Source organism: Aotus nancymaae, unplaced genomic scaffold (genome assembly GCF_030222135.1).
Source record: "Aotus nancymaae isolate 86718 unplaced genomic scaffold, 86718_ANA_hifiasm-v0.15.2.pri h1tg000051l, whole genome shotgun sequence".
Classification (NCBI taxonomy): Eukaryota; Metazoa; Chordata; class Mammalia; order Primates; family Aotidae; genus Aotus; species Aotus nancymaae.
In genome coordinates, this window is record NW_026988465.1 from 4781135 (window position 1) to 4798338 (window position 17204).

A 17204-nucleotide genomic window follows, 5' to 3' on the forward strand; every position below is an offset into this window, starting at 1 on the left:
ACCTGCACATTCTGCACATGTACCCCAGAACTTAAAGTATAATTAAAAAAAAAAAAAGAATTTGTACTGAGGATAATAAGGAACTGTTATAGGATTTTAAGCAGGAAAGTGACACAATCAGATGATGATAATACTCTGTCACATTTTCATAGGTATTGGAGTTCTAGGCAAATCTTGTTAGGTCGTGAACTCTTTGTTTATCTTAGTTTCCTTGTCTTATTTCAGTCCAGTTTTGGACACTTTTGTACATTCTTTGTTTGCACTGACACCTTTTTATCAGGTAAAGGCCTCATCTAGTTGAGATTTAAGATTTCTGAAAATTACGGAGTTTTTAAAATGTCTTAACTTTCTATGCTCTACACAGGTGATGCATTGGATAGTGTAGTACTGAGCAAGTACTGCTTGTTTTGAAAGTCTTTTGTGTTCAACAAGCTATTAGGTATGAGTCCAGCTATTTTTCAGGCTAATCAACTCAAAAGATAATTGTGGACATATCTCCTCTATTTCCTCCATTGTAAGATGCACATGTTTTTCAGTTTAACATCTCTGGAATTGGTTTGGGAATTACAAGTTATAGGATGTAATAGCTTAATTGCTAGTGTTTTGTCATTCTCAGTGGTACATAATGGTGCCACTTAAAATCATTTTAGAGTTTATTAAATATTATAATACACTTAAGAGGCCTTGGTGCTGTTTTTTTAACAGCAATATTAATCTTGTGACCTGCAGTCATTGTAATTTATTTAGATGCGTTTTCAACTTTTCAGTTGTCCTTTTATTTGTTGTGATATCACAGGCTAAACACAGCAGCGATACCATGTCCAGAACCAATAATGTTAAGAAGTCATGTTCTTGTCATGAGCTTCATTGGTAAAGATGACATGTAAGTACAGGGAAGGCCTAATAACTGCATTCTCAGAAATGTATTTTTAAGTGCTTTGAGTTTATCCACTCTGAGTATTTCCTATTTGAATAGCTTGTTTTATGAATCTTTCCCACTGTATTAGTGCATAAGTGTTATCAATTTATTCTACCTTTTTAAGTATGAAAATGCTTCAGAATGAGGAGCAAGTTAGTCCTGTGTTGGAGGGATGTCTTATGTAGTGTTTTGGGAAAGCATCTATTTTCTGGTACCTTCTTGGTGATTCTGCATTGAGACAAATTGTCCCATATACAGCTCACATGATGAGTTGTAGAAGAGAAGGGCATGTAACAGTATAGTAAGAAGCGAGAAAACTTGTTCATGGTCATTTTATCTTAGTTCATTTTCTTTTAATTCAAGGCCTGCAGCACTCTTGAAAAATGTCCAGTTATCAGAATCCAAGGCTCGGGAGTTGTACCTGCAGGTCATTCAATACATGAGAAGAATGTATCAGGATGCCAGACTCGTCCATGCAGATCTCAGTGAATTTAACATGCTGTAAGTGTATTTTGTCTCTTAGGAACTGCCTGTAAGTTGTTTTGTGTCCTTTAAAATGATAAACAGGCCGGGCGCGGTGGCTCACACCTATAATCCCAGCACTTTGGGAGGCCGAGACGGGTGGATCACGAGGTCAAGAGATAGAGACCATCCTGGTCAACATGGTGAAACCCCATCTCTACTAAAAATACAAAAATTAGCTGGGAATGGTGGCGCACGCCTGTAGTCCCAGCTACTCGGGAGGCTGAGGCAGGAGAATTGCTTGAACCCAGGAGACAGAGGTTGTGGTGAGCCGAGATCGCGCCATTGCACTCCAGCCTGGGTACAAGCGAAACTCCGTCTCAAAAATAAAATAAAATAAAATAAAATGATAAACAAAATCACAATCCAAGAAGTCACACTACCTTCTGAAGTTTTATTGTTGGCTTCCAAATGGTACAAGATAATATTCCTTTTTTCAGTGACCTTAGTCATGGAATTGACCGCTTGGATCATTAACAGTGAATGGACTTTGGAAATTTGCCCAGTTTTCATCTGTTAGTCAAGATGGCCTCATCTTATCTACCTTAGTCATTTTGTGAATTACTTCCCTTGCTCTTAAGAGTAGAATTTATTTTAAACAAAAAACATAGTAAAGTAGTGGCATCCCACAGCTTCTGTGTCTCTGGCCAACAGGTACCACGGTGGAGGCGTGTATATCATTGATGTTTCTCAGTCGGTGGAGCACGACCACCCACATGCCTTGGAGTTCTTGAGAAAGGACTGTGCCAATGTCAATGGTGAGTAGAAATGGGCATTTTCGAAACAGCTTGTTGGTCTATGTTGGTTTTATACTCATTTAAGCTGTTGGCATAAAATTTTCTCACTAAGTTGTTTGATGCAGTGACACTTAAACCATTTGCTGGGAGATGGTGTCTAATTTTTTCTCTTTGTTTCTCTAAAAGGTAGTTGGAATAATAACCTTTTTCCTAATAAAAGCTATCATTATTGTTTATCCTTCTGACAGATTTCTTTATAAAGCACAGTGTTGCCGTCATGACTGTGCGGGAGCTCTTTGAATTTGTCACAGATCCATCCATTACATATGAGAACATGGATGCTTATCTCTCAAAGGTAAGATGGGGAGAGGAAGGAGGAATAGAAAATAGTAGTGCAGGTTCAGTATCTCTTATCTAAAATGCTTGGGACCAGAAGTGTTTTGGATTTTGGATTTTTAAAAATTTTGAAATATTTGCCTTGAACTTCCCCTAGTTGAGCATCCCAAATATCAAAATCCAAACTCCTCAGTGCTCTTTTCACATTTCATTTGGGCATCACGTTGGTGCTCAGAAAGTTTTGGATTTTGGAGTATTCCAGATTTTTGATGTTTGGATTTGGGATGCTAACCAGTAATAATTTGTATTTGCTTGACACTTCTGAAGGACTCAGATTGAACACTATAGTTTATTCATTTTGACAGCTTCCTGAGACCTTTTCCTTCTTACTTAACAGATAAGGAATCAAAAATAGAGCAAAACAGCCAACAGCCAATGGTAAAGCCAGGTCTCTCTCTGTTTTTTTTTTTTTCTCCCAAATTGCTGGGATTACAGACATGAGCCACTGAGCCTGGCCTAGGATTTCTTCTTTTAAGACTGAATGATAGTCCAGTGTATGTATATACTACATTTTGTTTATCCATTCATCTGTGGATAAACATACGGGTTGCTTAATGCCTTCTGACTATTCTGAATAATGCTGTTATGAAAATGGATATTTAAATCTCTCTTCAAGACCCTGCTTTCAGTTCTTTTGAACATATACCCAGAAACAGAATCGCTGGATCAAATGATACTTCTATTTTCAAGTTTCTGAGGAACCCACCATACTGTTTACTGTAGTGGCTGCACCATTTTACATTACTACCAACAGTGCACAAGAGTTTCAGTTTCTCCACATCATCACCAGCACTTATTATTAATCTCCATACCCTCACCAACACCTATTATTTTTTGTTTTGTTTTGACGATGAGAGACCCCCTAATGAGTGTGAGGTGTATGTTATGGTTTTTGGTTTGTGTTTCTCTGATGACTAGTAATGTTGAGCATCTTTTCATGTGCTTCTTAGCCATTTATGTATTTTCTTTGGAGATATGTCTTTTTTTTTTTTTTTTTTTTTAAAGAGGCCAAGTCTCTGTGTCACCCAGTCTGGAGTACAGTGGTACAATCCTGGCTCACTACAGCCTCAACCTTCTAGACTTAAGCAGTCCTCCTGCCTCAGCCTGCTGGTACTATAGGTACACACCATGATTCCTAGCTAATTTTTTTTTTCATTTCGTTGGGACAGGATTTCACTGTGTTTTCGTCTGGTCTTAAACTCCTTGTCTTAAGCAGTCCTCCCATCTCAGCCTCCCAAAGTTCTGGGGTTATAGGCATAAGCCACAGTGTCCAGCCCCATGTCTTTTACTTTAATTGGGTTTTTTGTTGTTGTTGAGTTGTAGTTGTTTGTATTTTCTGGATATATCAGATACATAATTTGCAAGTATTTCTCTGTGATTTGTCTTTTCACTCTGTTGATTGTATCCTTTGATGCACAGAAGTTTTAAATTTTGATGTGATCCAGTTTATCTATTTTTATTTTTGTCTCTGAATTATAGAGTTTTGAACACTTGGCATGTATGCCTCTACACAGGTTTTCAGGGTTTTTTTTGTTTTTTTTTTTGAGACGGAGTGTTGTTCTGTCACTCAGGCTGGAATGCAATGGCGCAATCTTGGCTCACTGCAACCTCTGCCTCCTGGTTTCAAGCAATTCTCCTGCCTCAGCCTCATGAGTAGCTGGGATTACAGGCACCTGCCATCATGCCTGGCTAACTTTTGTATTTTTATAGAGACAGGGTTTCACCATGCTGACCATGACTGGTCTTGAACTCCTGACCTCAGGTGATCTACCTGCCTCTGCCTCCCGGGTTCAGGTGATTCTCCTGCTTCAGCCTCCCAAGTAGCTGGGATTATAGCCACCCGCCACCACGTTCGGCTAATTTTGTATCTTTAGTAGAGACAGGGTTTCTCCATGTTGGTCAGGCTGATCTCAAACCCCTGATCTCAGGTGATCTGCCCGTCTTGGCCTCCCAAAGTGCTGGGATTACAGGCATGAGCTACTGCGCCCAACCTCTTTTTTTTTTTTTTTTGAAGACAAAGTTTCCACTTTTGTCAGCTAGGCTGGAGTGCAGTATGTAATTTCGGCTCACTGCAACCTTCGGGTTAAAGTAATTCTCCTGCCTCAGCCTCCCCAGTAACTGGGATTATAGGCACCTACAACCACGCCTGACTGATTTTTTGTATTTTTACTAGAGATGGGGTTTCACCATGCTGCCCAGGCTGGTCATGAACTCCTGACCTCAGGTGATCCACCTGCCTCAGCCTCCCAAAGTGCTAGGATTACAGGCATGAGCTACTGTGCCCAGGTCAGCCTGATTTTTATGTCTAAACTTAAATAAAAAACTGCTCCCACTTTTTTTTTTTCTTTCTATATAGAGAAGAGAACAGACACTCAATTTTACAAGCCAAAAAACCTTTGGAATCTTTAGCACCTTTGTTTCAGTCATTGTTTGCTCAGAGAGCTGTTTCTGGTGGTTTATACTGCAGCAGCAATAGAGCCATGTCACTCAAGATTTACAGCCAGCCAGCCTTCTTTGCAATTGCCTTCACTGACTGCTTAGGATTTATGGATTGATTCTTTCTTTAGGTCTCTGTATTCCTTAGTAAATGCTTTTGCTAATTATTTGAATTTAGTAAAAGTAGCATAACTTTTGAAAAAGGGGGGCTAGGAATCCCCTTAGGCTAGAAGAGTTTAGTTTATTCTGTTACTTTTGGGTTGATGGCAGACTTTTTGGTAAGGTCTGTGCTAGAAAGCTAACCTGTACCATTAGAGCTCACTAAGTGCTTTCAGAAGTGTGAGGAGGTGATACTTATAAAGACTGGAACAAATTTGTACCAAAACCAGGGCATGGATGTATCTTCTGCAGTTTGAATGTAAAAGAAAGTCATTTTTGTTTTCTTTCCAAGGCCATGGAAATAGCATCTCAAAGGACCAAGGAAGAAAGGTCTAGCCAAGATCATGTGGATGAAGAGGTAGGATTTGTTATCTGTTTACAGCCTTTGGAAACACTTGTGTTTTGAGGTCTTTTTTTTTGTTTTAATGTTGCTAGAGCATAAACTTGATTTAAATAGATAAGCAGTTTTTTCAAATAATGGTAATATTTCCTTGAGATGTATTATGGTAAATGATTTAAGTGAGCCAAGTTGGATGGTTTACATTTCACTGTATTGGTCCACTCAGCAACTTGTTAGCCTATTGTCCTAGATGCAGAAAATTTTTAAAGAGCCTGTTAGGATATAGGAGTCAAGAAGGAAAAGCCTGTTTTCAGTTTGCAAATACAAGTTTTTAAATGACTTACATATTGATTCTAGAAATGTTGTAGATTTTAAATATTATGCTTTGATAAAAATGAGTCAGGGTGTTTTTTTGTGAAGGAGCCATAGTAGACTTTTTAAAAAAATTCTCACAGCTCTCAGTGGTTGACTGTGAGGTGCCCTGCGTTTGTTGGCACTTCTCCAGCTTTTTCACTGTAGCAGCTGTGTACGTTTTGTAAGGCATAGCCAGGCAGCGCTTGCCAACTGTAATTCTACCCCTTTCCCTCCTGCTCAGAAAAGGTTTTTGGAACACGAAGGAGAAGTGTTACTCTAAGGATAGCCTTGAATCAGCTCTAATTTTTTTTTCCCCTTCCTTAAAGTAAGTCATATGCAAAATTTAGTGTTCTATCATTAGTAGCATTACTTTTGGGACACCACCGCACAGATGGGACACCAGTATGTGCAGACAGAATGGCCCAGCATCAGTGTTGGGGATGAATGAATATATGGAGTCCCCTGTAACCCGATGGATGAGTATGCTGTGTGAATGTGAGAAGTATATGAATAACAGTTTTGATTTTGCTTTTCCTCTCTGTTAGGTGTTTAAGCGAGCATATATTCCTAGAACCTTGAATGAAGTAAAAAATTATGAGAGGGATATGGACATAATTATGAAATTGAAGGAAGAGGACATGGCCATGAATGCCCAACAAGACAATGTAAGTAGCATGGTTTGTATATAGCAAGCAGCTCTTCCAAAGTAGTAGGGGACTGTCCCAAACCTATTTGGGCCTTTTAAGTTCCCCTAATCGTGAATATCGGCTTCTGAACTAGTGAGATGACTAGCTCCATCTGTGTTAACTCGCATGCACATTGAATGTAAAGGGAATTCATTGGAATTTATGAGAGGAGGTAACACATTTGAATGAGTCCAACAAGCCTTAATTATAGAAACAAGATGATTCAGATAGAAGTCTAGGCTATTAATGGGTATTATATAAGGTTCATTTACATATATTTCTTTAATGTACATCATTCAAGAAAAATTTCTTTTTGGTAATGGGCCAGATGTAAATATTTTAGGCTTTGCAAGCCAAAAAACAAAATTGAGGTGATTACATAGGTCCTTATGTAACAAAAGAAAAAACCCTCAATTTTTATTTGTGAAATTAGAAATACTTTAATAATAACTGAATACAGTTTTGTGTAATACAAGTACACCAGAGAAGAACGGAATTATTTGATGAGGGGCAGATAATATTTTGCTTAGTTGGGTCTCAAAGTTTGTGTTTGCTATCTTCAAATTGGTTGCAAATGTTTATCTGTAAAAACTACCAGGTAGGCCGGGTACAGTGGCTCACGCCTGTAATCCCAATACTTTGAGAGGCTGAGGTGGGTGGATCACTTGAGGTCAGGAGTTTGAGAGCAACCTGGCCAACATAGTGAAACCCCATCTCTACTAAAAATACAAAAATTAGCCAACTACCAGGTGGCTGGTTGGATTTGGCCAGTACATCTGGTAGACAGAAATAGTGTCCATATTATAAACTTCCTGTGTTTATAATATGGATTAATTTTAGATGCCTTTTTATAATCATAGGAGATACTATTTAGCCCACATTGTTTTTAATAGTGCAATATGCATATTTCACTGTCTAGTTTTATGTTGATCATTATTTTTTTTCTTTTGGTTACAAGATTCTATACCAAACTGTCACAGGATTGAAGAAAGATTTGTCAGGAGTTCAGAAGGTATGAAGAACATGTGTTACTGTTTGTTTCTGTGAAAACACTTTTAAAGGATATAAAACTCTAGTTGTATTATTTATTTTTTATTTAATATCGTTAGAACTACATTAATGCTATTTTGTTCAAATTTTATAATTGCTTTCAAAGTCCACGGGCATCTTCCGAAATGCCCTTTTTGTGTTCTTTCTAAACACAAATTGATTTATTTTTCATTCTGTCTCTGAATTGTTCTGTTATTGCAGGTGAGGTATTTATCTTTTTGTATCCTAGTCGTCATTTGTGGGGTTATTGATGATAGCCATTGTGCTTCTTGATGGTTTTTACAACCAGCTTAGGAAAATAGTATAGAATGTGGTCTCCTACCAGGATATTACTTGTTAAAAAACTGTCTCAGGAGTTCAGCAGTCCTGCTGTGCTGGATTCCTGTAATGTTCTTTTTTCTTAAAACAATCTTGTTTTGTTTTACATTTTAGAAGGGTAGGAATTACATAATTCTAACTTAGGCAGTCACAAAAGCAGTCTTTATCTTTTTTAAATCTTCCTAATTGAAGACTCAAATAAAGGATCACAGTTTGCTTTCTTAAAATCAAACTGTGATTTGAATTTAATTCAAACTGTGGAATGAATTTTAGGGAAATTCTGGTATTTTGTGTTTCTGAGTTATAATAACAGGTGTCATAAGGAAGTTATACTTTGGATTCCAGAGCATGAAGATTTTATTGCAGTGAGCTAGAAAATCTTGTGCACAATTGGCTTCTAAAGATATGTCTTTTTTTCTTATGAAAAGGAAATCTTCACTCTTTTAAAAACTACTAGGAAGGACTGTATTAGACAACTGCTAAATTTCAGGAAGTAATGAAAATTTCTCATCTCTGAATATTGTTTTCCCTCTCAGTTGGATTGGTTTATTGCTAGAAATGTGGTTCACAGGAAAACAGCTGTGAAATTATCTGTATAAATCTTTATTTTTTACCTCTATGTGTATTTCACCCCTTTCCCAATCCCAACTAAAGGCTCCCAATTAGCTCAAAGTAGCAGAACAGCTGTGTCATTGGTCTAGGTCCCCCAGTCAAGCCCTGGTTCCTTCATTTGGGTATGTTCTTGAGCCTCACTTGGAATGGCTACTTTCATGTTTCCCTCCTGATGTTCATTCTGGCGTTTTGATGTTTCATACAGGATGTTAGTTTTAACATACTATTTGTAAGCCAAAAATCTCAATTCTGGCATTAACACATTTAACAACAACACATAACTAATTGGTTTAGAATAACATGGTTCTTTAATAACTTCAAGGTCCCTGCACTCCTAGAAAATCAAGTGGAGGAAAAGACTTGTTCTGATTCAGGAGATATTGGAAGCGCTGAGTGCTCTGACACAGACTCTGAAGAGCAGGGAGATCATGCTCGCCCCAAGAAACACACCACTGACCCCGACATTGATAAAAAGGTAAGCAATGAAGTACATTCCTCTTTTTTTTTTTTCGAGACGGAGTCTTGCTCTGTCATCCAGGCTGGCGTGCAGTGGCAGGATCTCGGCTCAGGTTCAAGTGATTCTCCTGCCTCAGCCTCCCGAGTAGCTGGGACTATAGGTGAGCGTCTCTATGCACAGCTAATTTTTGTATTTTTAGTAGAGATGAGGTTTCACCATATTGGCCAGGATGATCTCGATCTCTTGACCTCATGATCCGCCCGCCTTGGCCTCCCAAAGTGCTAGGATTACAGATGTGAACCCCCACGCCCAGCCTCCCCTTTTCTTTAGTGTGGGAGCACAGCCGCTCTCATGTTTCTTTGCTCAAGGATCTAGCTAGATCATGATTGCTGAAAACGTTATTGGTAAGTACCTCTAATTACAGTTTTAATACCTAAATGCGAACTTGACTTTTAGTGGTACTTGGGCTGCTCATCAGAGCACCTTGGTCATTGCCTAAAGAGAGCACACACTAAATACATTTCACATGAAGCACAAGTGATGTTAGAGCTGACCCAGGGTAAATACTGAAGAGCCATTTCAGGGAGATGTATAGCCCAGCTTGAAGTTTCTGGAATCTAAACGACTATATAATAGTCCTCCCACCCATGCTTTCACTTTCTACTGTTTCAGTTCTCTGTAGTCAGCCATCGTTTGCAAATATTAAATGGATGGAAAATTCCAGAAGTAAACAATTTATAGGTTTTAAATTGCACACTATCCTAAGTAGTGTGATGAAGTTCATGCTGTCCTCCTCTATCCTGCCTGGGATGTGAATCATCACGTGGTCCAGCGTCTTCACACTGTCAACACTCCCCACTCGTTAGTCATTTTGTAGTCTTCTTGGTTCTCAGTTCAGCTGCTGTGGTGTTGTGGTGCTTGCGTGCAAGTAACCCTTACTTTGCTTAATAACAGCCATAAATTACAAGAGTAGTGATGTTGGAATTTCAGGTATGCTTAAGAGAAGCCATAAAGTTCTTCCTTTAAGTGAAAAGGTGACCATTCTTAACAAGGAACTCACACCTGTAATCCTAGCACTTTGAGAGGCCAAGGAGGGATGATCACTCGCGACCAGTCTGAGCAACAAAGTGATACCCATCTCTGTTAAAACATTGCTGATGAGCACCTGTAGTTCCAGACACTTGGGAGGCCAAGGCAAGAGGATCCCTTGAGCCCAGAAGTTTCAGGTTATAGTGAACTGATCATGCCACTGCATGCCAGCCTGGGTGACAGAGTGAGATTCTATCTCAAATAAATAAGGAAAGGAAAAGAATCATATGCTGAAGTTGCTGAGCCCTATGGTGAGAGTCTTTTATCTGTGAAACTGTGAAGAAAGAAAAAGATGTTTGTGCTGGTTTTGCTCATCCCATACTGCAAAAGTTAGGGCCATAGTATGTGATAATTGCTTGGTTAAGATGGAAAAGGCATTAAATTTGTGGGTGAAACATGTAAACAAAAACATCCTCCAGCATTTGATGGCACCCTGTTGCACCAGAAAGCATTGAGCCTATACGAAGGTTTCAGAGGTTTCAGCAAGAGTTCCCCTGAAATGAATGACACCAGGCCATTTACTGGAATAGCTACACAGATTCAGGAGTAGATTTGGACTAAAAAATAGAAAAATTACTGGAGAGGCTGGATCTGCCAATTAATAAGCTACTGTCACATGAGTATGATACTGTGGGATATTTTGAGAGAGAGAGACCACATTCAGATAACTTTTATTGTATTGTTATTCTATTTTATTATTAGTTATTATCTCTTACTATGCCTAATTTATAAGTTAAACCTCAACATAGGTATGTATGTATACAAAGAAGCATAGTATATATAGGGTTTGGCACTATCCATGGTTTTAAGCATCCACTGGGGGTCTTGGAACATATCCCCCATGGATAAGAAGGGACTTTTGTATTTCTTTAATCCCCAGCCATAGACATAAGAGACACTGCTAAATGAATGCTGTGTAACTATTATTCTTCCATCTTAGTCTAATCCTTCAAACCTTATGCAGTGTGGGTCCCAAGACTCCTGAGAAGCATACTCAGCTGCTAGCATATTTTCTCGTATGTCTATTAGAAACAAATATTTTGTCTTTTTCCAATGTTTATTTCTGTTAGAATATAGAACTTGTAAAGAAAAGTATTTACAAACGTTGAATAACATTCTTAGGGATATTTCTGTTTGGCTGTCTTCAAATTTCTATTAAGGAAGCTCAAAGCCAGTTATGGTGGCTCATGCCTGTAGTCTCAGGGGAGGTTGAGGCAAGAGGATTGCTTGAGCCCAGGAGCTTGAGGCTGCAGTGCACAGTGATCATGCCACTGTCCTCCAGCCTGGGCAACAGAGTGAGTCCCTGTCTCTAAAAAGAAAAAGCTGAAAGACAGTTTTCACCCGAAGTTCCTCTACCAACCCATAATCATTTTCTTTTCTTTTTTTTTTTTTACATTATACTCACTTTTATTCTTCATATATATTTTATTTAGTTATAATAATAAGAATACTCCAGGTGGACCTAGTGGCTCATGCCTATAATCCCAGCATTTTGGGAGATCGAGGTGGGCGGATCACTTGAGCCCAGGAGTTCAAGACCAGCCTGAGCAATCTGGCAAAGCCCCATCTCTACCAAAAAATACCCCAAAAAAAACCTAGCCAGGTGTGGTGGTGCAAACTTGTTGTCCCAGCTACTCAGGAGGCTGAGGTAGGAGGATTGCTGGAGCCCAGGAGGTGGAGGCTGAAGTGAACCATGGTTACGCCACTGTACTCCAGTCTGGGTGACAGAGCAAGACCTTGTCTAAGGAGAAAAAAAAAAAATACATATTCCAAATGAATGAAATTTGTTTTTGTTTGTTTGTTTGTTTTTTACAGGAAAGAAAAAAGATGGTCAAGGAAGCCCAGAGAGAGAAAAGAAAAAACAAAATTCCTAAACATGTGAAAAAAAGAAAGGAGAAGACAGCCAAGACGAAAAAAGGCAAATAGAATGAGAACTGTATTATGTACAGTCGTTTTCATCAGTTACTTTTCTTGTCTGAACCCTAAGCTGCGTCTGGAAGATGGCTTATTGATTTTAACCAAATTGTCTTCACGGCACTGTCTGTGAAGACTGATTCAAATGTTTTCATGTAATTATGTAAAAAGCTCTAAGCTCTAGAGTCTAGATCCAGTCACTGGCTCTGTCTGGTGTTGACAGAGGATTTATTTAAGCTATCATTTTAATGAAGAACTTTGTACATTTTTATTTTTATATATTTTCTCCTATAAATATGTTTTTGGAAACATGATCAATATTTAAATGTAGACAACATCTGTAACTCTGACATAAGTGTCCAGAGGCATTCAGGGGAAAATTGGTTTTGCTTTCTCTGTATGCACCAGAGACCCATCTGAGGTCACCTGATTAGAAGGCCACGTTTATATAATGGGAATTTCACTCGCAGTTCAGCTGGCTGTTGATTTAATCATTCACTACAACTCTGCCCTTGTGTGTATTGGTGATCATTTGTAATTCTCTTATACTTCATCTTTAATGTTCTTTTTGGAGCTAGGACTTCTCAGTTCCTAACTCCAAAATTCAATCATTTGGCATGTTCATTCCTCAAAAATTTAAGAATTTTAGTTGCTAGGGCTATAGCAGAAAACAAAATAGACAAAAATTACTATCTTTGGGTAGTTTACATTTTGATAGGAAGATAAGACCTTAACCAAAACAAGTAAAAAGCAGCATATAAGCAGGTGGTAAATTCTATGGAGAGAAATAAGGCAGAGATGTGAGAGCGTCAATAGATGTGGGAGTTTGTAGTTTAAAATAGGGTTCCTGGAAAGACCTTACTGAGGGGCAGTATTTGAGCAAATACTTGAAGAGGGTGAATGGTGTGCATATCAGGAAGGAAGAACATGCCAGGCAAAGCCACCAGCAGTTGCAAAGCCTTGAGGCAGAATTGTACGTAACATCTTGCAGAAACAGGGCTGGGACATCCTCATCAAGGGAGAAAGTAGTAGATGCATTCAGATAGTGTAAGGCCATGGGAGGATTTTGAGCAGGGGAGTGATATGATCTGACTTCTGTTTTAGAAGGATCACCCTGGCCCCTGTGGAGAATTGACCAGGAAGCAAGGCTGGGAGACCAGTGGGTATGTTCACTGAAGTAAACCCAAGCAAGAGATGCTGATGGCTTGGTATAAGATGGTAGCAGACATGAGAAGTGGTTGCGTTTTCTAAGGGAGGAGATGAGATTGCAAGGAGTGAAGGATGACTTCAGGATTTCTGACCTAAGCAGCAACTGAGATGACTGGAGTTGTCACTTACTGTGATGAGAAGGACTGTGGGTGGGAGCAGGTTTGGGGAGGGTAGGAGGGTGAGATAAAATAAAAACTTATATTGCAGCAAAGCACAGATGCTAAAAGAAATTACCATTTTTTTAAATGATATGCTTTATGTTAGAAGTGACTATTGTAGTCATTGCGTTTAGAAACAATTTCTCTAACTCAACCCCTAGTTTTCACTTAAACTGAAGCTTGCCCCTGCTTATTTGACAGTGGGTTTGACAGTGGGTTATTGGGGGAAATCATTTGCGCTCTTTATTATGTATATTTTGACTGTAAAGTTCAAAATATGAAATATAATTTCAATGAAACACAAAAATAGTCCCTCTAAAATAGTCTACAGTTAGCACAACAAAAGAAAAAGAAAAAGCAGATATCACTCCTATACACATTTGGGGAGTTTATTTTCAGGATCTTCCAATTCTTGTGTTTGTTTTGGTCTTACTCTCTGACACAGCATGTTTGCTTTAGGAGGCTAAGTCCCTCAGTGCTATCTTTGCTGTCTCTCACGTGGTTTCCAAGTTTGGAATCAGTGCCACTTGGCCAGATGTAGCAATAGCAGGACAGTGGAGCAGTTCATTCTCTTACATTACTACTGGGAGGAAGTGACTTATAAAGCATCAAAATTTAGTAATGCAGGAAGATTCTAACCTCAGAAAAGTTGTTTTGATACCCCTCTCGCTGCTGTGGCTGTATCCTCGTTTGGATTCTGGGTCATAAGGTTGTGGCTGGTTAATAGCCAGCCACTCATTGTATTCTTGCCAACCTTGTCTGAAATTATTGTCATCATCAGAAGGCTTAGAAGGAGCCTAATCTTAGGCAAGCAACTAGCAGGGCTGTTTGCTGACTTTGATAACAGTTGAATTTTAATTGTTTGGCAGGTTTTAGTGTTAATGGATTATTGGTTGTACAGTTACTTTCTATTTGGAAAGGTAAGTTTGGGTCTCTTGGCCCAAAGCTGTGGACATTATTTTGTCGGTTGTAGATATATCTGATTTCATGTTTTGTTGATTTTTCTCATCCGTCAAAATAATGTAGATGTCTGTAAAGTTTTCTATGAGGAATCTGGATAACTTATTTGAAGCACAAAATCACAGCTCTTTCCTAGCTGCTGTCCTCATTCTTCCTTTGATAAAGCTGTTTAGGAATAGAATGTTTCTCAGCCTGAAAGCACCACCATTTGTTTTTTGTTTTTTTGAGACAGAGTCTCGCTTTTTCGCCTGGGCTGAAGCATAGTGGCGTGATCTTGACTCACTGCGACCTTCGCCTCCCAGGTTCAAGTGATTCTTAGCCTCCTGAGTAGCTAGGATTACAGGTGCCCGCCACCACACCTGGCTAATTTTTGTATTTTTAGTGGAGATGGGGTTTCACCATGTTGGCCAGGCTGGTCTCAAACTCCTGACCTTAGGTGATCTGCCCACCTTGGCCTCCCAAAGTGCTGGGATTACAGGCATGAGCCATCACACCTGGCCAGCACCACCATTTGAGTGTGGTCTTTTAGTGAAGAAATAGGAATGGTGGCAGCTCTTTGCCCGGGTCTCTCTGGTCAAGTATGAATCCATGGTTTTTGGCTAACATCAATTTTTCTTCAGCTTTATTTCTAACTTGATGAAGACAGACCCAAGATGTTGAAAAATACTATAGCTTGGTACTAAGAGTTGTTTGAGATCTTTCCTTTCCTTTTCTTTTTTTTTTTTTGAAACAGAGTCTTGCTCTGTGGCCAGGCTGGAGTGCAGTGGCGCAATCTCAGCTCACTGCAATCTCCACTTCCCAGGTTCAAGTGATTCTCTTGCCTCAGCCTTCCGAGTAGCTGGGACTACAGGTGTGTGTGGCACCACGCCCAGTTTATTTTTGTATTTTTAGTGGAGATGGGGTTTCCCCACGTTGGCCAGGATGTCTTGATCTCTTGACCTCGTGATCCACCCACCTCTCCCTCCCAAAGTGCTGGGATTACAGGCATGAACCACCGTGCCTGGCCAGATCTTTCCTTTTCATGAGTATTCTGTTTAATTCTGTCCAGGCAACTTGTTTCTTGGCTATGGGCCCATACTGTTTTGTGACTGATTTCATTAACCTTTTGGCTCAGAAAATAAGGAGATTAAATAAAAGTTCCTCCAGATGCAGGTAAAAATGGAATTTAAGGACATCTCAAATGTCAGGCTCTGAATGATATCTCTAAAAAAATCCTTTTCCTTTTCAAAAGCTTGATAAGCTCTCTAATTTCTAGTGGTCTCTACATACACATCGTAAATAAAGACCTTGAATGTTCAGAGCTTTACTTTGATTTCTGAGGTTTACTTTTTTGATGGAAGAGCTAAAAGGATCGGCAGCGTGAGCAGGTTCTCCTCAAATGTAGTTTCCCATGAAGATTTCAAGCACAGGGATCAAAACCAAGAACTCTCTACATTCTGTCTCCTAAATGGGATTAGGGTATCACATTCCCTGCATTTTGGTTGGAGTTTTTAACTTTCATATCCTTTGTGTTTGTGTTGCCTTGGACGTGAAGGTTTTTTTTTAAGTGTTTCCGGGGAAACCATAATATTGGTATGAAATCATTAAAGCCAGTTTTGTAAGGAAAGAATTACTACTATCTTGCATCTATGCCTTCCAGAGATCTTAGTCCCAGTTGATGGTTTGTAGAAGCCTCTGAATTTGGAGACTCTAGACTGCGTTTGTGGAATTCTTGACTTTGGTTTTCAGCTTTCCTTCACTTTCTGTGTCACTGCAGGTCCTGCCTTGGTTGCTGGCTGGTCATCATCATGAGGAGGTGGACCTTACAGCTAGAGTAGCCTCACTGCCACAAAATCCTTTTGCTTTCTTTTTTTTTCCAGAATGTTACGAGTTTCTTCTGGCATAAAGCAGAGCCATCTCCAGATCTCGGAGACTGGTTTCCGTTGCCTTTTATTGGTGCTGTATATGGGTTTGTTTAAAGGCTGATCACCGTTTGTCATCTTTGGGTGAACTTTTAGCCATTACAAATTCTGTACAGTATATATCTGTCATAGGTCATATAACTTGGCAGTGAAAAAGTAGTGGGAGGTCCTTTTGGGGCCAAAACATTGCTGGAGTCAGGATGCTAGAATGCTAAGCTGGAGAGGCTGCGGTGAGAGAATGGGGTATTGGAAGTTGTAGTATGGAGGTTGCCCTTGCTGGAGGTGTCTAGGATACGGCCATGGACGTGAGTGGCTGCAGTAGCGTAGCAAATAAAAGCACCGAAGGCTAGAAGGGGAAAGACTGAGGCGGAGTTGTGGAGAGTCACTTGAGTTCTGATGGGCATGTTTGAGAGTGTTGGAGAGGCCGGGTGTGGTGGCTCACGCCTGTAATCACAGCACTTTAGGAGGCTGAGGAGGGGGGATCACCTCAAGCTGGGGGTTCAAGACCAGCCTGACCAACATGGAAAAACCCTGTCTCTACTGAAAACACAAAATTAGCTGGGCGTGGTGGCACATGCCTGTAGTCCCAGCTACTTGGGAGGCTGAGGCAGGAGAATCGCTTGAACCCGGGAGGTGGAGGTTGCAGTGAGCCAAGATTGTGCTGTTGCACTCCAGCCTGGGCAACAAGAGTAAAACTCCATCTCAAAAAAAAAAAGGTGAGAGTGTCGGAGACAAGCTTAAAATATTCAGAGTGAGAGGTAGCGCGCTGCAGGAGGGGGCATCACCCATGCCCACAATGGAGGGGAAGTGAGTGGCGTCTGATGACACAGGGTGGAAGAGGGCAGCAGGGAAGAGGTGCCCAAGAGGAGAACCAGAGTGAAGGTGCAGTGAGGAGAAGGGAACCCTCAAGAGAAGTTGGGAATAAAGATTTGTTTTTGATTTTCAAAGGGCACTGTGGGAGTGTTTCAGGAATCAGAAAGATGAGAA

At 39.9% G+C, this 17204-nt stretch overlaps 1 protein-coding gene across 2 annotated transcripts in view; it reads left to right on the forward strand.

The window, feature by feature from the left end:
• Positions 1–17204, forward strand: part of RIOK1 (RIO kinase 1) — a 40014-nt gene that overhangs the window by 13726 nt on the left and 9084 nt on the right. The window contains exons 9-17 of one of the 2 annotated variants that reach the window (XM_064362963.1): positions 797–883; positions 1283–1420; positions 2096–2199; positions 2427–2533; positions 5462–5527; positions 6409–6528; positions 7508–7561; positions 8852–9004; positions 11891–16932. In XM_064362963.1, coding sequence (XP_064219033.1) covers positions 797–883; positions 1283–1420; positions 2096–2199; positions 2427–2533; positions 5462–5527; positions 6409–6528; positions 7508–7561; positions 8852–9004; positions 11891–12001 — 940 coding nt within the window. In that variant the 3' untranslated portion in view covers positions 12002–16932. Of the gene's footprint in view, positions 1–796; positions 884–1282; positions 1421–2095; positions 2200–2426; positions 2534–5461; positions 5528–6408; positions 6529–7507; positions 7562–8851; positions 9005–11890; positions 16933–17204 lie in introns of those variants that run through there. The other variant, XM_064362962.1, reaches the window with a different exon arrangement.